Source organism: Periophthalmus magnuspinnatus, chromosome 19, assembly GCF_009829125.3.
Source record: "Periophthalmus magnuspinnatus isolate fPerMag1 chromosome 19, fPerMag1.2.pri, whole genome shotgun sequence".
In the NCBI taxonomy this organism is placed as follows: Eukaryota; Metazoa; Chordata; class Actinopteri; order Gobiiformes; family Gobiidae; genus Periophthalmus; species Periophthalmus magnuspinnatus.
In genome coordinates, this window is record NC_047144.1 from 13,992,275 (window position 1) to 14,017,348 (window position 25,074).

General features: G+C 39.3%; 1 protein-coding gene across 1 annotated transcript in view; it reads right to left on the reverse strand.

Annotated features, from left to right (window-relative positions):
- Positions 1–25,074, reverse strand: part of sdk2b (sidekick cell adhesion molecule 2b) — a 599,022-nt gene that overhangs the window by 15,963 nt on the left and 557,985 nt on the right. Inside the window, exons 40-44 of the mRNA XM_055229370.1 lie at positions 24,868–24,993; positions 20,439–20,603; positions 18,918–19,058; positions 15,031–15,190; positions 978–1,107 (exon numbers count right to left, since the gene is read on the reverse strand). Of these exons, the coding sequence (XP_055085345.1) occupies positions 978–1,107; positions 15,031–15,190; positions 18,918–19,058; positions 20,439–20,603; positions 24,868–24,993 (722 nt within the window). The remainder of the gene's footprint in view (positions 1–977; positions 1,108–15,030; positions 15,191–18,917; positions 19,059–20,438; positions 20,604–24,867; positions 24,994–25,074) is intronic.

Genomic DNA, 25,074 nt, shown 5'->3' on the forward strand with positions numbered 1-25,074 from the left:
TCCCACTCTCCTCCATTTCTTTCTCTACCTCTCTCCATCCATCTCTGTCCTTATCTTCTCCCCCTCTCCCCCCTTCCTTCTCCATGTCCACTCTCCTCCATCTCTTTCTCTACCTTGCTGTCTCATCCCTCCATCTTTCTTTTTCACTTCTCATTTTCTCTCCTCCTCCCTCCCTCTCATTCAGCCTTTCTCTCACTCTTACTCTCACATTCCCTTCCCTCTCCCTCTCCACCCTCCTCCATCTCTTTCTCTACCTCTCATTTCATCCCACCATCTCTTTCCTCCTCTTCTCCACCTCTCTCTTCCTCCCCCTCCCCTTCTTCCCTTTCTCTCACTCTTACTCCCTCCTTCCCTGTCCACCCTCCCACTCTCCTCCATCTCTTTCTCTACCTCTCTCATCTCTCCATCTCTCTCCTTCACTTCTTGCCCTCTATCTTCCTCCCCCTTCCCTTCTCCCCTTCCCTTTCTCCTCTTCCCTGTCCTCCCGCCCACCCTCCTTCATCTCTTTCTCTACCTCTCTCTCATCCCTCCATCTTTCTCCTTCACTTCTACTTTTCTCTCACCCTCACATCCCCTTCCCTCTCCCTCCTCCTCCATCTCTTTCTCTACCTCTCTTTTCATCCCTCCATCTCTTTTCTTCTCATCTCCCCTCCCACTCCTTCCCCTTTCTCTCATCTTACCCTTACCCTTACCCTTTCCACCCTCTCACTTTCCTCCATCTCTTTCTCTGCCTCTCTCTCCATCCCTGCCACCTTCTATATCACTGCTAGCTTGAAGCACTACGATGAATGGCTGAGAAAAGGAGGACCATGTGCGACACAGAGACAGAACAAGCCGACGATGCAGGACTGAATTCCTTTGGAGAATTCACAGAGATGACAGTGGAGACATAGACTGGTACATACAGTATAACATGATTAGTACAGGCAGTAGAAGTACACAGTTACTATAGTAAAAGTACATGTGTGTTACTGCACCTGAGAGTCTGAGATTTCTGATGGTTTTTCCGTGAGGCTGCTGCTCTCCGCCGGGATGAGGTCATTGTATTTTGTGCTGACGTCTTCATCGGAATAGTGGAGACTGCCCGGACTTGGTCTTGGAGGTGACCTGGGAAAATAGATTATTTTAATTTAAAGGGCCGGTACCACATTTTTTCCCCATGTGTTTGAGTGAAAATGATCAGATACACTGTGTACGTAGCACTTGAGGTCAAAATAAGCCCGCTGTGTGCTGTCTGCGTCGGATTAGAAAGCGTTTTATTGTCCGATAATGAGGGAGTGCGTGTTAGCATGCTAGTTGTCGTGACAAAATTCCGCGCTGATCTTTGAGAGTTATGATAAGTGCTTATAAACTCATCATGGTGAATAATTAGGATGCTCTGAATGCGTAAAGTAAGTGAGGAATAACTTTGGACCACTGCAAAATATTTAAATTGAACTAATTCTGGTTTTCCTGTTTTTAAGACAGTAAAAATCAGGTACAGCGCCTTTAAGATTTATTTTAATATCAATTGATTTGTTTGTTATTATATCTATATTTTATTTTATTTTATTTTGTAGCCCCTACCACATATATACGTACAATACCATATATATGTTTTGGCTCTATTCCATTCATACAGCAATCCAAATTAGGGCCATTAGCATTAGCATTAGCAATTTGAATAAAAAACTTGAAATAAAAACATATCTCTATCTGTTGGCGACAGTAGCTCAGTTGGTAGAGTTTGACCACTGATATGAAGACTGGTAGTTCCCGCTCTCAACATAAACATCATTGGTTAAGCGATCAGATCCGCTGAACCACAGGTAGCACAGGTAGGGGGTGCACTTTCCCCTCTCTCTGTAACTGCTGCTGTCAGACTCATTATTTTGGTCTTAAAATGTTCGTATTAACCCGTTCTACACGATCCTGATGTTTTTATTTCGCTACTGGGTCTGTAAATCAAGATATCGCTACCATCTGTGGGATTATGACTGAACACCTCTAAGTCAGAATCCCCTCTAAACGTGACGATACCGTTTGGAGAGGAAAAGTACAGTATTAGTACAGGATTAGTTTTACTTTCAGCGGCGTTCTATCAGTCAACCCACACACTCACACACACTTTACTACTTTTACTTCGTTACAATCCACCACTGGACAAGGATAGCTGGCCCGTGGGGGTCGGTGAGCAGAGCGGCCAACATGGGTCGCCCCTCTCCTACCTCGCACCTCATGTTTGTGGAGAACCTGGTGCTGAATCACTTGAAGACAATATGAACATTGATAACAGACAATTCAGGCTCCTTCTTTCCCTGAGGTCGCTCTTGCTGGCGTTTGCAACAGGTTTGATTGACAGCGTTGCTAAGCGCCCACTTCCTGCTAAACCAGAGGTGCAGGTGGTGCAAGACTTAATTACTTAATTGCATTGACTCTTTGGTTGCTATGATACTCGTGGACACACTCTCGTAGTTCACTTCTTTATACAGTCTATGGTGTGGTTCCTTGATGTAAAGTGCTTTGAGTGTCTTGTCGGAAAAGCGCTATATAAAATGTCACTATTCACTATTTAAATAAGATGCTAAGATGTCTGTGCCGTCCAGGTAGATTCCACAGTCAAAATAAACTCACTTTTGTCCAGTTAGACTTTTCTTTTGCTATAAAACTTCCTAAGAAACAATGAAACAATAAAATGAATCACTTGTTGGTATAGGTCAAAAATGAGTCTTATTATTTCTCCATCTCTGGACACCTCATATCCACTCTGACCAGTGTCAAAGTGGTTACAAGCGCAAGGCAATAAAAAGAACACAATTTTCCACAAACTTTTATGATTTGCTCGAGGCCAAAACTCCTCTGCAAAACAAAACAAAGGGATTATAAAAAACAATGTATTGATGTAGTTCTCTCTGTCTTTGTATTATAGCTGTGACCTAAACCTAGAAGCTTTAAAACACCAATGAAAGAAGAAAAACTGTCTAAACCTGAAAAGAAGCAAATGATGAGCTCATGTTTGGGACATTTTGATTTTGGTTGCAAAATTGAGTCATGAGAAAGCCAGTTACAGTATACTGATTTGGAAAAAATGAAGAAGTGATGAAACATAGTAATGGACCAAGTAAAAAGAGGAGTGGGAGGAGAGGAGGAGGAGGAAGAGAAGGAGGAAGAAGAAACCACATGCTCTCTGTTTTTGGTTTACTGAATGTGGAAACTGTATGAATTTGAAAATATTATAGGCCAGACAGAAAAATATTACCCTCTGTTGTTATAGTCAATGCTGTTACTTAAGTTTTGGAGCAAAAAATACTCAAGTTAAAATATCAAATAAAAAAATCTATTAGCGTATGAAAGTGCCTGTTTAAAAATGTACTTAAAGAGTAAACAGTAAAAGTATTTTGCACAAATGTAGTGATTTTAATAAAGATTTGAGCTGATTTTTTTTTTTTTGCTGTTTTTATTTGTATATTTTGTGTGCTCAAATTATGAAAAAAAAAACCTAAACTTTTCAGCAGATCTCAAACTATAAGAAAATACTTTTACTTTTCAGTCCAGTTAAAAAAAAATAAAAAATGAAATGGAGTAGAAAGTACAGATACTGCTCTCAAATCTAAAAAGTAAAAAGTGTACTTAAGTAAAGCACAGATATATAAAACTTAAAGTACTTTTACTTCATTACAATCCACCACTGGTCAAACGTAATCATCAAATCAGATTTTTTTTTTTTTTCAGTGACAGATGTGAAACAGAGGAGCTCATTGGTCACCTCTCTCACCTCAGATTATCAGAGTTTAGTACTTTCAGCCCCGTGATTTTTTTTTTTTTTTCCTTTATTATTTCCAATACGGACGGACCACTCCTGTCCCTGATTGGCTAACCCACCTGTCAATCACACCCATTTGAAAACAAGTAACCAGTAACCACCAGTAACCAGACTCACATCTTTGTAAAGTATTGAAAAAGTGTGTATTCTGTATCCCAGACAAAGCAAAGTTGACCGAAAAGTACTTTCATTGACAAAATAAAGTTTCAGAATAAACTCAGGAATTTCAAATTAGATTGAGGCTAAACAGCCACTAGCATAAATGCTTAAGGGTAATTACCTTGCTTGGCCCCAGGAAGGAGCCTTAAGATAAAACCATCCAGTCTCACATCAGGAGAAGCAGGAAGATTTGCAACTTCTCTGTGTGCCTTTCAAATCATTTTTTATTTAATTATGCGCCCCACATGTAGTTAAAATTCCCTTTAACCTCCCGTAGAGACTAGCTCGTTTGTGGAGAGATTCTGAGTCTTAACCCTAAGTGAGATTTCTTATTTTTTTCCCCTCTTTCAAGTTTGCCTGTGCTGCTGTCCGTGTGTGTACCAATGTGACCGGAGAGGAAGCACGGGACACTCGCAAGATGGTCGCCGCCTACAGCCAATGGAAGTCACTATGAATAATTCTTCCTGATTCGGAGCTCGTTGTGGGAAGAGGGATGTGAAACACAGTGCCCTTGTGAGTAAATTATAATCTGTAGTATTCTATCAGTCAACACACACACTCACACACATACACACACACACAGAGCCCCGAGCCAAGCTGCTGTTAATGAAATCACAGAGGAGTAAAGACATCCAGTGTGAGAGCTGAAAGTAAAAGTAATAAAGTCATAAAATAAGGTATCTGTACTTTAATTAAGTGTATTTAAAACTGCTTTTACTTTTACTTCACTACATTTGAGATAAGGTGCTGGTGTCTGTACTTTCTGCTCCACTACACTTTTAAACATGACTGAAAAGTAAAAGTATTTTTTATTATTAGTATTTTTTATTGTAATTTGAAACCTGCTGAAAAGCCTGAGGGGTTTATTTTTTAACATGTTCATAATTTAAGCAAACAAAACTATACAAATAAAATATGACTGAAATTCAGATCTCAAAATCTCCGCCAAATACTTTTACTTTTTACTCTTTAAAGGTGCACTATATAACTTTTCGTCACCGTCTTGTTTCCATGGAAATGTCATTGCTCGGCTTGGAGTGTCCCACAGAATGACATGTGAGCAGGGTTGCCACTCCACAGATCTAACCTGTAAATTGGCCTCGTTTGTTCTCCATGATGATCGAAAGGTTTAATGCCATACTGTGAAATATTCCAGACAAAGCAATAACATCTCCACAGAAAAAAGCAGGTGGTGGAGAAAAGTTGCACCTTTAAGTACATTTTTAAACCGGTACTTCAGTACTTTAATAGTGATACTTTTACTTGAGTATTTTTTGCTCCAGTATCTGTACTTTTACTTAAGTAACAAAATTGAGTACTTATTGCAGTACTGAGTTAGAAAATAGCGTGTGTGTCAGTGTTTATAAGTCAGGATTTGTTGAGTCCAAGTTAAGCTCAAGTTTTGCCGATTAAAACTGAATAAAAACTATTCACAAAAACTAAAACTCTGACTGAAATTACACGCATTTTCTCAACAAAAACAATAACTATAATCTGATATTTCTGTCAACTATTTTCTGGGATAAGTACACATATTTTCATCAATTAATAAAAACTAAACATAAACGAATGAAAGGTACAAGTGGAGATTCAAGTTCCACGTTTGAATCCCAGATCCCCAAACCAGACCATAAACAAACTCGACGTCTGTACATGCCTTTGTGATTAAATTATAATCTGAGGTATTCTCTCAGTCCACACACACACACACACACACCCCCACACACACACACACACACACACACACTCAGCCCCGAGCTAAGATGAGGAGCCAAGCCATCAAGTAATGCAATAGTCTGTTCAAATCAAAAATCTGTCAAATTAGCGTGACATTTGTGTTGACTAAAATGAAACATAATCGTAAAAGGGCCATATTAGGCCTTATTTTTTTGTGTTTCCTCATCGCACACAGACCTGGAGTTGTGTTTTGTTTCATTCACACATATTTAACACACAAACCCTGCATATTTAGGCTGAGTTCTTCTCTCAAACAGAAAACATTCTGTTCCACCTTGTGATGTCATCATGTGGTAATACAGGAAGTGCTCCACTGTGTTTTTAAACTCCACACACCTTGATGGGAATAATCTGGATGAGTTCTACCCTGGAATTACCAATCTCTACTGAACTAAAGGTAAAAGGAGCTGTTAACTTGAAAACTACCACTTCATGACATCACAAAGTGAAACAGAGCATTTTGAGGTTTGGAGATGTAGACAGACTAATAATAAAGTGTTACTCAAACATGTGTGAATGAAACAAAACACAACTCCAGGTCTGTTTTTGGAGATGTAATACCTTTTGAACATGGCTTAAAGCTCACAAGAGTCAATGTTGCGTAATTTAAACTCAAATTAAAATTTCTTGTCCAAATTAACACTGATTAAAAGTGGTTCAAGTTGAGTCTGAGTCAAGTCCTCATTGTTCAAGTCCAAGTGTTTCCAATCAAAATATATAAAGGATTTTAAAGGTGATGATGAGGTAGCAGGGGCTATTTTCATAACTGAGAATACACATAATCAAGACACTTTGAGACTTTTAAGCTCAGAGTTGAGGGATGAATTCTGTATATTTGGCCAAAACACATAATATCTCACTTTGTGGACATTACTGACACCTTGTGGTTGGAGTTGGAATTTCTGGTGAGTTCATAATGTGTCATGATGAACAAATATATTCACTCATGTGCCATTGTTATAAAGTGTTACTTATGAGGCTGGGTATTGCAATTTTCACAATATATGTTTTTAGAGTTCAGATGTTCTTATTTGAAGGTAGATTGATAAAACACTTTTCCACCTTCAAGTCACTTAAAATCAAGGAACCACTCACCCATTCGCACACACATTGTAAAAAATCAGCAATTGTACTTTTGTGTGTGCGTGAAATCAGTTTACCTATTCCATATTTAAACAGCAAGCATAAAAACGACGAGACAGTGATTCAGACAAAGCCTAAATATGGGATAAAATTGCTTGCCATATTGAAAAACAAATGCAAAAAGCCAAACCGTATTAACTCACAAAACATACACTGTAAAACCCTGCTTAAACGTGTCCAAAATGGTGTCTGGCAGTGTTTAGTGTAAATACGCGGCAGGGGTGTCCTTTCTGTTTTGAGCCCTGTTCTTTTTGCTGTTCCCTCTCGGCCTAAAAAACCCTCCATCTGTTTCTGCTGCTTCCTCTGGTTTGGCCAAATGAAAACTGGGACATCCAGTCTCCATCCAGGACTGGCCACCCCTTCAGCCAGTGCAGCTTTTGGACCACAGCACGTAGCATAGCATTAGCATTTCAGTACAGTACAGTACAGAGTGTGTCAAAATGTTGTGTGCTACATTCCAGCTTTGTTTTTATTTTTTTATGGACTTGGAAAAATGAAAAATTCCTTAGGGAAATCAGGAAGTTTGCTGTAATTCAATTAGGCTACTACAAGCACGATTCAGCCTAATTGACTTGAGTGGAAATTAGAGCAGACGATCATTAAAAAGATTATGCCGATTTATGGGCTCATAATTATGCGAGAATTTCAATGGAATTTATGTAAAAAGATTGCTGCCGGGCGTGTGTTCAGATTGGTGGTTGGTTGTTGAATAGGCTGCATTCACGAGGCATCACATAGTTAAAAATTGAGCTGGAGGGAAAGTCAAAACTCTGAGGATTAATTTGGGTTTTAACTGTCAAATGGCAGATGTTTTGGTCTGGTTTATGGTTATTATCTCTGTAATTACCAGGTCTATCTGAGAAACAAAACTGACACAAAGTTTTTCTCTGTCAGCAGGAAAAACCTAAGGAATAGAAAAGATTTAATATAAAGTGTTCAAATCCAAGCATGAAATGATTGCTAACTGGAAGGACTTTAGGGTCTGTACATGATTTTTCCCATTTATTTAAGCAAAATTGTCCCAGTACAGATGTATTGTATAAGCAGTACTTCAGCTCAGAATAAGTTTGCTGTGTATTGTCTGCATCTAATTAGCATTTTAGCCTCCTAGATTCAGGAAGTGCGCAGTTAGCTTTTCCACCTTCAGGCACTCAAAACGCTTTACATCAACATTCACCCAACATTTGTACACAGCACACAAAGACAGCATTCATCTGTGGGAGCTGGAATCGCACCGACAACCTGTGGGTCAGTGGATCTGACCGTTCAACCAATAATGTTTATGTCGAGTGTGGGATCAGTGGACAAAGCTCTACCAACTGAGCTACTGTCGCCCATGCTAATTGTTGCTAGCATTAGCGTTATGGCAAACTACTCTCTGGTCTTTGAAAATTGTAAAGACCCCATCATGCAGAATAATTAGCCTGCATACAGTTAGTGTTGAATAACTTTGGACCTCTGCAAAGCATTTAAAATGTTAATAGTTCAAAATGGTATGTATAGTTTTGTATAAAATATATACATATAAATCTGGTAAATCTATTAAATCTTGTTGAACAGATTTTCAGTCTGGTCATTTCTTTCAAAAACAGTGAATATCTTTGCCATTGTGAAATATAGTTCATATTTTGAAACACTGACATTGCCATTGCAAATTCAGACAATTCAGACAAATTCACATGAGATTTATCAAGTCTGTCGCATAGACTGTATATATAAATAGTTAACCTGCTAGCCACTGCGTTCCAAATAGAAAGTGCTACATTAACTCTGGCTCCAATTCACTTTCTATTGAAAAACTGTCCCTCTCTCTGTAACTGCTGTTGTCAGCCTTGTCATTTTGGTCTTAAACTATTTGTATTAACCGGCTCTTCGTGATTTTAATGTTTTTATTTCAATATTGTGTCCATAATTTAAGATATGAACGTTAATAATGGACAAATCAGCCACCTTCTTTCCCCGAGGTCGCGCCTGCTAGTGTGTGCTCCAAAGCCCTCGCTGAACCTTAAATCAGACCTATTCTGCATAATCTCCTTTTCAGAGTTTTTCAATCATGTTATAGTTGTTTCCCTTCACCATTTACTCACTCGAAGTTGTCGGAGTGATTCATGTCTGAGCAATCTTTAATCTCTTATTTTCAAGACGTATTGCTGATCAACCCCCGCGTTCACCTCCACCGGCATTTACCCACTGCTCTGTACTTACTTTGTTCTCCAATTTTATTTTCTTAATCAGTGATACACGTAGGATTCGGCAGCATCGCATATTTATTTAGGTGAATAAATAGCTAGCATGATCTGCAGCTATCCATCTTTGTTGTGATGACGTTTACGGCGACGTCAGCTCCCATTGGACGCCGCAGTTTTCTAGCGTGGAACTGAGCTGACGTGTTTCTTTTATTCAGTCATTTTAGATGAATAATGCAATTTAAAATGTGCAACATAATGGTCCACGGGTGTCATAGATCATAGCTATACAGCAGACACAAGCACAATAGGTCTTCTTTAAAAAGGTTTGTAAAAATGCAAAACATGACTTCTCGAACGTTGTGAGCCTTTAAATATTAATGTTATGGATTTCGTGCCATCTCCTCTTTTTGTTTAGTATCAACAAGTATCGCCATTCTCAAAATATCCATGCAAGTTCACAAGTGCAATTTTGCCCGCTTCATAAAAATGTAAAAAAATGACTTGGACACGTCTCTAGAGATGCCACTTTTCACTGATATAATACCACTCGGCAAACTTCACAACGGCATTTTAGCACAACCCTGATATTTAGCTATTTGCCTATTCCCAAAAGACTCTCTGTTGTAACCTATGGCATCATCTACGCTCCGAACAACAAGACCACTTATCAAAACCAAATAAAGCAGGGTGTTACTGCCAGCCCATTGAGACATTATATTAAACGCTGTGGTTTAAACAACATGTGCACTGCTCTGGCTTATATTGCTGACTCTTGAGCATGTTTGAGGAGGTGTTTGAATTATTTATTAGCGCTCGGGCTTGGCGATAGAGTGCACTTGATCCTGTTGTGGTTAAAAACAGTTGACGGTTACATCGCTATAGCATAAATATTGTTCCTCATTATTGCTGCTTGGTTGGGGCGTTCGAGAGCTCTGTTTTTAAATCAGATGAAGGGTCAAAACGCACTCATATAGGCTGAAGTGTTTGTATGATGTGCAGCGGGACCGTCAACAGAAGCCCCTCCCTCTTTAAAAAACTATGTAAAAATCACAGTTTGTAAAAGATAGTCAAAGATTACACAGAAATTGTACGTATATATAAAAATACACACAACTTCCTGAGATTTAAAGAGCACCTACATCTGTTTGAATAGGAAGAGGGTCCAATTCTGGGGCCCCCAACACAGTGGTTAACATAAATATAATCACTGTGTTGAATATTGCACAATAACACAATAATATGCTTTGGTCAAAAAGTGAATTACGTGGAGATTTTAATACTTTGCTTAAAACGTTCCACTCTTCATGATCCTCGACTGAATACAATATTTATAGCAGTAGTAAGCTTGTCTTGTTTTTGATTGCTAAAAAGTACCTTGAATTATTGCTTTTTTTTTGAGTGAGCGGGATCATCTGTGCTGTCCCCTGCTTGTCTCCATGGAGATAGACGACTAATGCCATACTGATAACAGATTATTCACTATAAAAGTTACATAGACCACCTTTAAAGGGCCCATATCGATGTTATAATATTATTTCCTCATCATAAACAGACCTGGAGTTGTGGGGTTTTTTTTCCACTGACTCATGTGTTGAGTTCTTCTCTCAAACAGAAAACACTCTGTTCCACCTTGTGATGTCATCATGTGGTAATGCAGGAAGTGCTCTGCTGTGTTTTTAAACTTCATACACTGTCACTAGAATCATTTGGATAGTTTCAGCCCTAGAATGTCCAATCTCTACTGAACAAAAAGGTAAAATGTAGCTGTTAACGTGAAACCTACGACTTCATGGCATCACAAGGTGGAACAGAGCATTTTGAGCTGTGAAGATGTAGACAGACATGTGTGAATGAAACAAAACACAACTCTAGGTATGTTTTTGACATGGCTTAAAGCTCACAAGAGTCAATTTTGTGTAATATAGGACCTTTAAAGTCCACCAAATTTTAAATAAAGTTAACTGTTAATAACTCTGTACCATAATATTAATACCAAGTTCAGTTTTAAGATGGATTTATGTCACATTAATTCCAAAGTCTATGATATATATATTTTGTACAAGCAGAATTCACATGTTCCAAATACCCTTTACTAATTCCCTGACCTCCTTACAGATGTGTGACGAAGTTTATTTACTCCAAAAATTAAGTCGCCTCAAACGCGTCTCCGCTTCCCGCCCTTCCTGTCTCTCACACTATTTGACCCCGATATGGTGCTAATCTGCTTCCAAATTCCGACACAGGTTGGGATTAACGCTCCGTACAGTGAGATGGTGGAGCTGTTTGATTCCTGATCCCGTCTAAGGCTCCAGACTTGATCCTGTCTTTTGTATGGGGAGTCTGGAGACCGGGGTGCAGTATTATTGGCTAATCGCAGGCTCAGGTGTGGGATTTCTGTCTCTACTGTCTCTATGGAGCGGAGAGTTCAAAGAGGTAAGGTTTGAAAAGGTACATCTGTGCATTCTTTCACTCCCTCTCGTCTATCTCGTGTCATTTCTTCAAAGTTGATGCATAATTGGAAGCTGTCTGGAAGAATCTCAAAGACCAGACTCTACTTTGATCGCTCAAGGGCATGTTCATATGAGATTAAAAATATTTATTGGCTCAAAATGTATTTATTACCTGAGCTGGAAGAAGTAACTGGTCAAAAAGTTCATGTTAAAATATGCACGTTTTGTAAGCTCACTTTCAACTAGTGAGTAAATTCACTGAATAATCAATAACGAAATTACTTGAAAGTATAATTTTCTACTACTGCTACTAAATGCTCAGATTTTTATAGTGAGTAACTAGTCACCCATTCACACACACACACATTCATACACCAATGTACACAGACACTGGTATGTTGAGTGTCTTGCCCAAGGACACAATGACAGCATTCATCTGTGGGAGTTGGAGTCGCACCGCCAGCCACTCAACCAATGATGTTTATGTTGAGAGCGGGATTTGAACCACCAAACTTCGAATAAGCGTGTCGCCCCAACTATGTCTAACTACAAATGCTACTACTGCTACTACTATAAATATTGTATTCAGTCCAGAGTGGGGAAAATGTTGCAATGCAAAGTACAAGAACAGCATAAGAATTACAGCATTTGAACTAAAAATGTGAGATGAAAGTTTAAATACCTTAAAGGCCCATATTACGCTAATGTTTGATCTCGTTGTGGTGTTGTTTCATCATCACAAACATACCTGGAGTTGTATTTTGTGTCACTCGCACATGTTTAGCACTACTATTACTACCACCACTACTACTATTTTTAATGATCTTATTCTCTTATTACAACTGTTCCTCACTACTACTACTAGTTGTTGTAGTAGTAGTAGTGTTGCTTTCTGCTACTACTAGCTTTAATGCTTTCACTACAACTACTTTTAATGCGTGTACTTTATATACCTGAAGTGTAGACTAAAAGATTTTTTTTTTCTCTCCAAGTAAGAAGACGCAAAAGTATATTTTACTATATTTTTTATATTGTACTTTTTATCTGCCTGGGGACTGCGGATGTAAATTAGCTCTGTAGCTATAATCCGGCATATTTACATTTGTTTACAACAGATGTTCATTAATGTGCATTGTCCCTATCAAATAAATAAATAAATAATTTTTTTGTTTTTGGGTAGAAAATGACTTCAAATTAGTCCAGCCATGCAACAATGGGCATTGTACTGGTATTATTAACATTAAGTTTGACATGACTGGAAGGGCATCTGATGTATAAAAAAAAAATCTACCAAAAAAGTACCAAATGTACCCCTGACAAAAATGACCTGCCGGTTTATAAAAACAAAATAAAAGAAACATCACCAGATCAAAAACTTTATACGCCTCAACAATCCTATACTTTCCTGTACTTTTGTGATCCATATCTGCTCTTATCCGTCCCCGATGACAACCCATTCGTCAGTCTTCCGAGCTCACCCTAAATCCTGCTTTCCACAAAGGTACACTCCATTTAAGGCAAAGTTATGGGTGCAAACCTGGACTGCATTCTCATGAGTCAACCTGCTCTTCTCAGGTGTCAGTCAAAGTGATTGGTTGAACACGCTCCTCGCATGTCTCCCAGCTACACATTCAGCCAGTACAGAAATTCATTAAAAAGATTCACGGCTAAGTCTACTTTTAAATAGTGCTAAAAACATTCCAGGGATGACAGTGTTGCTGGTGCTGTTAATGCTTTGAGGCATGAAGAGAAACTCACTCCAAAACACAATTACAGCGGCATATTGCTTTTTAATTTAAATTTCAAACTCAGGCCGCACTCTGTTTGTGAGCTGTTGTTTTGAGTAGGTCTGTGTAGTAATGGGATTCTCGGGTCTTTGATGAGAGACGAACGTGTGGGATCCGTTTGTTTCAAAAAGCAAAAAGATACCTTCATTTTTCTATTTAGCATAAGAAGTCACCTTGATAACGCATCTTCTCCAAAACATCATCACTGATCTTTCCTTACCCGAGGCTAGGGATGCACTGATACCAATACCATTAACGGTTCGATACCAGGTTCCAGTATTTGTTGTTGTCAGTGGGCTGCCAATACCAAGAGCCGTGTCTCATTTGACACTTACAGCTCATCTCTGAACAGAGGTCACCAGAGCTGAACAGAGGCACATGAACTTTTCTGCACATTAAGCTCAGCTTTGATCATATGTGACTGTCACATGAGCTAGACAAATATTTAGGACTTTAAAGGTGTGTATAGTTCACAAAGTGTATTAACGCAGTGCTTGTGTTTATGACAGTAGCACGCTAACGTTAGTAAGTGGCGCTGGCGATTATTTTCATTGCACATGCATTATAACTTCTTGCAACTGATAAAACAATTTTGTGACTGAATAGAGCTTTTAAAAGAGTTATAGTAAGTCCATATTGGTGAACGTGTAGCCATGGTAAAAGTAAGACAACACTCTGTTATGCTAAATATATCAATCATTAGCAGTTAGTGTGGTGCGCCATCTGCAAACACAAAGTGATACAGGTGCTTACCTAAATAGATTTTTATTTTGGAATTATACTTAACTACAGTTTAGTTCAGCAGAATTGTAAACCAGCCTCTCAAGTAAATATTCTAAGATGAAAAAGTAGACTATACCATAACAATCCTATGAAATGAATTAGATTTACCACTATAATCAAACAACACTACAACCTGTAAAAACAATGTCAGGTAAAACACAGCTCTCGATTCAGCCGTTAATCTATGTTCCTACCCTCACCTATGGTCATGGTCTTTGGGTAATGACCGAAAGGACAAGCTCACCGAGACAAGCGGTCGAAATGAGTTTCCAGTAAATTAATGTTTGGCAGAGCTGGAGCTGCACACAGGTTAAAACAACTGTCTGAGAGGAGAGCCAGAGGCCGGGACCTCTGCTGCGGCAGCTACAGGGGCCCGGAGGGGTCAAATTCTGCTTACAAAAACACAGTATGCAAAGCAGGATCAGCACCGAAGTAGAATGTAATGTAAGAATGCACAAATTATCATTGAGGCCTTGTTAATACTGAAATTTGCTGATTTAAACCTAATTTTGTCCTAGTTTAATAATCATACTACTAATAATTTGTGGATTAAGTCAGATTAAAATCCAGACATGGGCACCGTGGAGCCCAGTGGTGTTGAAGGATGGGTCAAAAGAGCGAGGAAAAATGTCCTTAGGGAGACAATAATGTGTACCTCAACTTTATTATACAAGCTGATTTATGGTCAGTGTCTGCATCTGAGACAGTCACGGGAACCTCTGCTTTAGTGCCTGACAGGTGTGAAATGTGAATCTCATAAATGCACAAGAAAATAGTAATGAGTTTGGAAAGTTGACGCCACACAGTTTGAACTTAACCAGCTCCCTCGCTCACAGATAAACAGAGGAAGTCAGGTACAGTACATAGACTGTACATATAAATGGACATAGTTAACCTGTTAGCCGCTGCGCTTCATTTGACTGGAGAACACTATGGGTGGTCGAAGTAGAAGTCGTTCTCTTTAGTGAGTGTGTACTGACCTGGTGTAGACTCCGTTCTTGCGACAGAAGGAGTTTTTGACAGACAGGCGGCGGTTGTTGAGCTCAAGGGCGGGGAAGCGTCCCTCGTCCAGGCTGACCATGTCCCCGTGGGTCAGGGCGTTACAGTTGGAGTTGTTTCCTGGACACACGTACAGAGACACTGTGTCACCACAGCCGGCACACAGGTGGACACGGTTAGCAGCTATAGAACTGGAGAAGGCTAGGACAAATGTGAGAAGAGTGGTAAGATGTTCAGAACCAAACACCGGGACAAACCTACCCTTTTATAAAACAGTTTGAGTCCATCATAATTAGGTAAATGTCAAATAACTTTACTTCAGAGTAGTTTTTGGCAGCCAATTAAATTTCAGTTTCTATGGGGATGAATGTGCCTGATGTGAGCTTTGAAGATGACAATTCAAGGCCACTTTCCAAAGATAAAATAGATAAAAAGATCAAATGAGGATAATATCACTTTTAATGAGAGTCATTCACATCTTTATGAATTGTGTATTTGGCCATCGATAAATACAGTATGGTGTGTAAGATTTTCTACATTATGGGATTAAACTAATGTATTTCCATGGAAACAAGCAGGTATCGCTCCAGAGGCCGAGTTACAGGTCAGATCTGTGGAGATGGTCAGATCTGTGGAGATGACTCCACAACATCTGTAATTAAATATATGCAAGATAGGAAAGCATAATGCCATACTATGGAACTTTCAAGGCTAGGCCAATAGCTTACTATTGCATCTTCATAGAGAGAAAAAAGTGGCAGATCTCCCACCATTCTTTCATGGTAGAGGGCCTTAAATGACCTAAAAGTTAAAAGTAAAGTTATCGCAGGAAGTTTAGATTCAAATTCGTGAACTTCTAAACTCTATTTGACACCTCAAATACACCAAACAAGTCTTCTTTAATAAAACATAGCCCTGTGGATGTATTCATATCACTGGCCAACTATAAATTGACAATAAAAAATGAAATGGCGCTTTGTGTGAATATTGGATATGACTCAGTCATAATATTGATCAAGTGTCTGGGCCTATAAAGTGCAGGACAGGTCTTGAGTCTGGGTTGTAAAGTAGATTAATGTTTGGCAGAGCTCAAGCTGCACACAGGTTAAAACAACTGAGAGGAAAGCTACAGGCCGGGACCTCTGCTGTGGCGGCTACGGGGGCCTGGAGGGGTCAAATTCTGCTTACAAAAATAAACCATGCAAAGCAGGGTCAGTGCTGGGGTAGAGCACAAATTATCACTGAGACCCGGTCAATACTGAAATTTGCTGATTTAAACCTCACTTAGGTCTAAAACGTCTACAACAGGTCTCAACTAGGACTGTTTGTCTCCATGGAGATGCTATTGCTTTGTCTAGAATCTTCCACAGTATTGTATTAAACAGATAAAATACAGGTCAGATCTGAGGAGAGGCGGCCTAACTCACGATAAGAATGTGTTTTAATGGAATTTTTGAGCAATAAAAACTGCTTGCAATAGCTATATGTATTTAATGCCATACATTGGAACATTTAAAATCAAAGCTATGACATGTCTTTATGTAGAAAAGTAGATGGCGAACTAGAAAAGTTACATAGGGCGGCATTAAGTCTTTGTTTTAAGATTTTTCAGGACAAAGTTTAGTTTGTACTGCTCACTAGCGCTCTCTGCCGTGATGTGTCCGGTTAAACAGGTTTCGGTTGTGTCTTCCTAATGGCTGACACAGGACGACAGCGCCATCTGCAGTCTGACTTCTTCAGGACAGTATCCCAGGTGTGTGAGAGTGAAAAGGCCCCTCGTCCCGGTTAAAAGTTTAAAAATGTGTAAAAAAACCTGTTTAAATCAGCTGACCAGACACGTCACAGCAACATCATGTGACCACACTGAGGAAAAGCGCTAAAGAGCAGTCGAAGTATGAAAACAAACTAAACCTTGGTCTAAAAAAAATAATTCAACCTTTAAAATAAATTAACAGAAGACCAGATGAACTTCATTGGACCATACTGCGTACAACCTTTGCTTCTCTATAGATACAGCGCTCTCCTACTGGGTGAAAGTCTTGCCCATAGACACAAAATAACCATTAGTTGAAGCTGGGATCAAGCTGAATTGAGGTTATAAGAAAATTATTACACCCCAATTCATTTTAGACACAGTTCAGCCATGGTTTAGACTGCGGACTTGACCCGAGTTGGACCTGGGTTGTATTTATCTGGCAGTCACTTGTGTTACAAAAGTTGGAATTTAAAAAGGAATGTCTCCGAAAACAAAACTAAAAATACTTCTACTTTTAAAACTAAACATTTATTTAACAGATTACTCCTATTTGGGTCAATTGCTGGTTACACAAATGCACTGTACAAAAGGGGGTACACCAGCGGGATAGTCTAGAGTCCTGTCCAGATTCCTAAAGGGGGGACGGAGGCGGAGACAGTGGTTTTTGTGAGTGAAAGAGTGGACCTCCTTGTTTTTCCCTGTCCGGCCGAAAAATGCTCATTGACCCCCGGGACCCCCCCCCCCCCTCTGGGCAGTCACACAAATGCTGAGCTCGAGGAAACGCCTGCTGGTGTCAAAGACTGTACAGTTTATGTGAGGCTCATTCAACTCTCAACTGTCAAAGCCGCGATTTATTTCAACAACAGTTACCCCCGGCAACAAGAGCTTCCTGTCTCGTATATGGAAGTTATCAATCTGTCAAAATGTTGGACTGTTAAGACGGGGGTGTGTAAAGTTTAATTACATAAATGGACTTGTAATGTTACTTATTTTGATATAAATTTGCGAACGAGGTGACATAATGCTTATTGTTTTATTTCATTGTCTTGGCATCTGATGTTGGCAAAGCTGCCGTTCTCCAATGTGTTAAGTAAAAGCTGATTTTCTTTGGGATGTCAGAGAACAGAGAAGAGCAGTCACCCTTTTTCCAGAGGGTTTGTGGTTTGAATCCCGCTCCTTTTGAATAAGGTCTGTGGGCAAAACTTCACTTAAGTCTCCTGTGTAAGTGAATGCAACTTTTCAGGTGGAGGTTTTTCCACGTTCCACACAAGATATTATCGCTTTGCCTAGAATGTTACACAGTATGGCATTAAAACTATATGTCTTACATGTTAATGAAGTTCAACAGAGCCATCCACTTCGAAATCAGCTCTGGTTAGTCAATTTATTTATATTATTTATTTATAGACTTTTCAATAGCATCGCGAAGGCTAACCAGCTACGTGCTAACATTTATCTATAACACGTCCAAAACATTATAAAGTTTCAGAAACAGATTTTAAATAAATGTATAGGTCTTGTTGTCATTAGTTACCACATACCTGATTATCCCCGAGGAAGCTTTCAAACCTTTAATATAACTTTTTTTTTTTGGAAAGTCTATGAGAAAATTGGACCATCATTGTTGAGCTCCATTTCAGATGTTTATAAATACATATTCCTTCTGTCAGCGGGCTCGCCTCTTCACAGATTTGACCTGTAACTAGGCCTGGCGGCATATCCTGCTGGTCCTGATTTAATTTAATGCTATCTTGCGGTGCGCTCCAGGTGGCAAATCCTCCACCATAAAAGTTACTTAGTTCACCATTAAGACAACCATGATTAAACCTATTTTTATACAATTTAAGAGTTAACATAACATATAAACATAACATTAATTAAACCATGCAGACCTGATCTTTATTGTAAATGTCAACATATTGAGTTTGTTGCATTCGCTGATATTATGATAATTATAACCTACTCACTCCTTCCTTATTCCTCATGTAGCACAAATTAGGAGTAAAAATACATTTCCAAATTCAATGTCATGAGCCTGAGTGGACGTGAGAGAGGTTGATGTTGGGTCTAATAACCCCCTCTCTCATTGTGTATTCTGCGGCGCGGGCTCACCTGACTCGGACTTCTTGGCGTACTTCTTGCTCTGGCCTCTTATAATGAGGATGAAGACGAGCAGCAGAATAAAGATGAGTCCGACCAGCGCCACGACAACCAGGAACCACCACTCCTCGTAAAATGGAGGAACTTTTTGGGCTTAAAACGCACACAGAAAAATCTTATTAGCAAGTTTTGGATATTGGGGATGGGTAGTAATGAGTTTAGCTGGAGGAGCTTGCAGTAAAAGTACTAATAGTGGATACACAGCAATATAGAACATTTCACAACTGAGTACAAGTATTCTCAACTTTTCTATCATGATTTCCCACACAACTTTTTCTCAATTCCTGTCGTATAAACATCTAGTTCAGTGATCATTAATACGACAAGATGTTTTAAAGGGCCCATTTTACGCTGATGTGATCTATGTTATAATTTCTCATCACAAACAGACCTGGAGTTGTGTTTTGTTTCATTCACTCAATTTTAAAACCTAGGCTGAGTTCTTCTCTCAAACTGAAAACACTCTGTTCCACTTTGTGATGTCATGTGGTAATACAGGAAGTGTATTATCACATGACATATGTAATACACTTCCTGTGTTTTTAAACTCCATACACCTTCACTAGAATCATTTGGATGCTAATCTGTACTGACTAAAGGTCAAAGGTAGCTGAAAACGACCACTTCATGACATCACAAGGTGGAACAGAGCATGGAGATGTAGATGGACTAATTCAGTAATAAAGGGTTACCCAAACATGTATGAATAAAACAAAACACAATTCCAGGTATGTTTTTGAGGAGGTGGCTTAAAGCTCTCAAGAGTCAATTTTGCGTAATATAGGACCTTTAAAAAGTCATCCTACAAACCACTAAGTAATAAAATATACTAAAAGAAAGTACCAAATTCAGAGACAATTGTACCACTGGTTAATAAACCCAGATCCATGCGTTGGTTTCAAACTAAAATTTAGAAAAAGCCTTAACATTACAGTACTATTTTAATTCCAGTTTTGTTTTTTAATGTTTTTTAAATAGAAGATCTTAAATTTTGTTTGTCAGGTTACATCAATAACCAAATACTAGCTGTATAATTCCCGATCACATAGTTGTTGTATCTAAGTTCTTTACATCTTTTCTTTCCTTAAAGTTCTTTACATCTTTTCTTTCCTAAGGATTTTTTCTCATTTCTGCTCATCTCCGTGAAGATAATATTGCGTTGCCTGAAATGTGCTACAGTATTGCATTAAACTTGTCAAAGATGTGGCACTTCTTGGCCAAGTTACAGGTCAGATCTGTGGAGAGTCAAGCTCACTCACAGTAAGAGTAATTTTCACCTGTAACTGAGTAAATGTAAGACGTTTAATGCCATATTGTAGAACATTCCAAGCAATCTCCATGGAGGCAAACACAAGAAAAGTTACATAATGCACTTTTAATACCATGCTAGTTTTGAAAGTACACATAATCTGGACTCTTGAGTAAAGTGGGTCTTACATCCTTGTATTGTCAGATATGTTGTGTGAATCTTACCGGAGATGGAGGGGGAGGGCAGACTGGGCGAGCCGTAGCCGTAGTCGTTCACTCCAATGACCCTGAAGTCGTAGCTGACGCCTTGTTTCAGAATGTCCATGTTAAACGTGTGGGAAGTGGCCTCTCGTGGGATGTCTTTAATCAAAATATCCCAAAGACCCTCATCTGAAAAAAGGAGAACACTTAGGTGTGATTTTGGTTTCAATGTGTCTGAAATGGGGTCAAATCAGGTCTACAACTACAATAGGACAGATAAAACCAGAGCTGAACAACCATGTCTAAACAGGAAGTAAACCAACAAAACTTTAAAGAAGAAAATTAATTTAAAATGAATGAATGAATGAATTATAAATGGGTCCTTTGCTTTCCTGTTCAAAAGTGCAATCCAGTAATAAACCAGGACTAAACCTGGATTAAACCAGGACTAAACTAGGATTAAACCAGGATTAAACAAGGACTAAACCAAGACTAAACCCAGACTAAACCAGGACTAAACCAGGGTTAACCCTGGGCCAAAACTGGGACCAAATCTGGACCAAACCAGACTCAAACCGGGAACACACTGGGACTAAACCAGGAATAAACAGGGACCAAACCAGGACTGGGGCAAAACTAGGATTAAACCAGGACTAAACCAAACAGGGACTAAACCGGGACTAAACTGGGACCAAAGTGGAACCAACTCGGGACCAGTATGAACATAGCTTTAACCTTTACGTTCTTTCAACAACTATTACACAAATGAATTGTGAAACTTTCATCACCACATTTAAACACATCATTTTAAGTTTAATCAAATACAAATGTGCAGTGAAATGAGCCATTTTTTTCATATAACCATTTGGACTTTCGATATATATATTCTATTAACAAGCTGTTTGTTTGTGTAATAAAATCCCAGGCCTCTGACGCCAACACGCAATTCATAATTCTTAGCGATATTACCCAATTCATCAATTTCACAGCTCGCGTAAAATTTACAGCCACCAAATGTACATCATAAATACTGCTAGGGTCATATTTCAACACAACTAATGGTACTTGTTCTGCCACTGTGCTTTTTGGAGACGCAGCCAGAGTGCATTTATTACACAGGGGCGCTTGTAAACATCGATGTAAGTTTGACTGTTTTAATGGAGTATAGCGACATAAACAGTTCATCTGTCATGGCCGCCACGACCGACTTTAGAAACTTGGAAAAGCAGAAGTAATTTGATTTGGAAAACTTGTACTGTTAAAAAGAGAGCTACTGCCATTTGCATATGATGGAATGTGCTGCGTGGGTTACGGCTTGTTCTAACCCAGATTTAAAACGACACAAAAGTTGGGACGTGGCGCTGTGGTTTTATCAAAGGCGAAAACAGAACACGGGTTTCCAAAATAAAATCCATTATAACAAGCCATAGCCTCGGCGTGCTTTCACATTAAGACACGCTCTTGATAGAAAAACTAAGGAACACTGGGGCCTTAATGATGATTCGGATGACTCCATGTTCCTTTGAAGTCAGACCTCCTGAGCACTGTCTGCTACGACAGTGGGTTTATTGTTCAACTCTCTGCAGGTGCATTGCATTTTTTTTTTTATTTCTGATCTGTAGTCCAGTTGTTGCCCACTATTTAGTTTCTCCTGTGACGCGTTCTCACTCACCAGTCCGTTGGTTAAAACGCACTGGGGCCATAGACTGTATAAAGAAGTGGACTAAGTGAGTGTGACGTCACCCACAGCGTTCGGCTCCAGTCAAATGAAACTCTTTGAGGCTTGAACAGTTATAGCGGCGAATTTGGAGCCAAGTTGCATATTAGGAATTCTGACCGAGCAACCACACAGTCAATTCAGAGCGAGGCTGTTGAAGGTAAAGCCCCTTCCCACTTGCACCGCTGGTTTAGCAGGGAGCGGGCGCTTAGCTGTCGATCGAACCTTTTACTAATGCTAGTACGAGCGCCCTCGAGGAAAGAAGTCTTCTGATTTGTCTGTTATTAATGTTCATATCTTGAGTTCCAGTCACAACAGCGAAATAAAAACACCAGTATCATGTTGAGTGGGGTAATATGAACATTTTAAGACCAAAATGACGAGTCTGACAGCAGCAGTTACAGAGAGAGGGGTGACAGTTTTTCAATAGAAAGTGAATCGGAGCCAGAGTCAATGGAGCCGGAAGTGTGCCTATGCTCACTTCCTATTTGGAACACGATGATTTCAGCTGTGGAATGGCCAATCTCTACTAAACTAAAGGTAAAAGCCTAGTCGTTAACTTGAAAACGACCACTGCATCACACTATATGTGGAACAGAGCGTTTTGAGCTTTGAATATCACAGTTTTTTTTGTTTATCCCAAGCTCCGTTTCCCAGCCTGTTCCAGTCCTTCGTTTGCTGCCTCGCTGTTTTCCCATGCAGTTGCCGATCATTGCTAATCAGCCCTGGGTAGCCTATATGTTCTCCCTTTGTTCAGTCTGTTGTGGCTGGATTGTCATTTCATTTCATTTGTTCCATCAAGAGAGACACGCAGGCTCTATTTCCCAACTAAACCTGTTGAATTCACTGAGACTAAGAAGTGTGGCGGTATTTCTTTGTGTTGCAGTTGAGTCCAGTTTAACCTGCGTGACAATGGAGATGTAGACAGACTAGTAATAAAGGGTTACTCAACAAAAATGAATGAAATGAGTGAAACAAAACACAGCTCCAGGTATGTTTTTGAGGAAGTAACACCATTATAACATGGCTTAAACTTCACAAGAGTCATTTTTTTAATGTAATATAGGACCTTTAAGGGATAATTATGGCTCTACTTCAAATTCAATTCAATCATAACTCACATATAGTCCCATATATAGTATTTAAATCTCACATCACATTCTGTATTTACATTTCACACCCCCGTTTAACTTTGCGTGTGTCACCTCCTCCAATGTTAATCCACGAGCTTGACCCCTTCAATTAGCCCCATGCGTAAGTACTGACTCCCATCTCCCTCCTGAACCGTAATGTCATCCTTAAGCCTTTTAAACCCGCCCCGGTCCTGCCAATCACAAACCTAACACAATGCCATTTGTCTCTATTGCCGCGCTACAATCAATATCCCATTAACATTCCACGGAGCCGATGACACTCTTTCCTTAAACACATCAGAGAAAAAAGTGGTGAAAGTCATTTGTGAGTAAAGAAGAAAGGCTATAAATAATACAGACAGAGATGTTATTGTTTAAAAGTGAACTTGAGACTCAAACTGACAGGGGCGGACATGTTGTTTTTATACTTTAATGGGACCAAAGTGGAGGGTCAGGCCTTGTCAATTTAACTACTCAGAAGAAGCATAGATTCGTCTTTTTATCTGCCAATCATCCTAATCACTCTACAATTATAAAAAGCTAATTAGATAAAACTTGCAGTCTTTTCACAGATCAGTGTCCAAGTATCCCAGATATTGTCATACATCAGCCATGTTTGTCTTTTAAGTCCGGCATTTTGGAGTATATAGACGATAGAAAATACATTTTTTTTTAGATAATGTCACACAAAAGACATGATTAATATACTATGCTGATATCAATATGTTAATCATGAATAAGCAGATTAGGATGGACTTGCGTGAAAGACTTTAAAAAATTTGCTTTTGGGTAAATGATGATGGTCACATTTTTACTTTTGCTTTTCCAGCTTTAAGTCAAAAGTGCTTTACATCAAGGGACCACTCACCCATTGACACACACACTCATACACCTCATACACGCAGACAGTGGGATTTGAACCATCAACTTTCTAACACTCCACCAACTGAACTACTGCGGTGTATTGTTTATAACATTTTTGATGTAGTCAAGGCAAAATCCCATTCAACACAATGCTACTGAATAACAGCATAATACATACAAAGTAGAATATATCAATCAGGAACTTTACTCACTTGATAAGTCTAAGGCTGTGTTCAAACTGATCCCGGTTTAGTCAGGCGCGGTTTGTTTGGGACTCTGAAGGCGGTGGGCCAAAGCACGGTACAGTTGCTCATGTAAGCACACGCGCACCATTTATGTTTTATAAGCCCTGCCTTGTGTGTGGAGAGTAAGAGGAAAGAGTGAATGAACTCATGGTAAACCCGCGCTCACCTTCAGTTAAGGATTGTGACAGACAGTTTTGAATCCTCGTCTCCAGTCCTCACTCCTCCACACTGTCATTTAACCCATAAACTCACAGAGGAGTGCATCACAGTATCACAGTTACTGTTCAAGAGATATTTCTGCCACTGGACTTATTTTCTCTGCTAAAGCGTCAATCATGCTTGAGCACAGCACGGCTCAAAAGTCCTAGTGTGAGTGCGATCTCAGTTTAGTTCTTCTGTTCTAGGCCTGGTCTGGTTCAGTTTTAGTAGCATGTTTAGTCCAAGTTTAGTTCCAATTTTGGTGTCTAAGTACAGTCTAAATGATCAGTACTCACCCGATGGGCGAGCTTCTATGACGTAGCGGGTGATGGGTGCTCGTCCTGGATCTCCACTGCTCCACTGGATCGTTAGGGCTGAACCATGACGAGTGATGAACGGCTCTCCGGGGGGTCCTGGGGCTCCTGGTCAATAATAATACATGTGTAGTTCAATAATAATATATAAATCAGCCATATTATGTCAACCACTGTCTGGTAATTTGA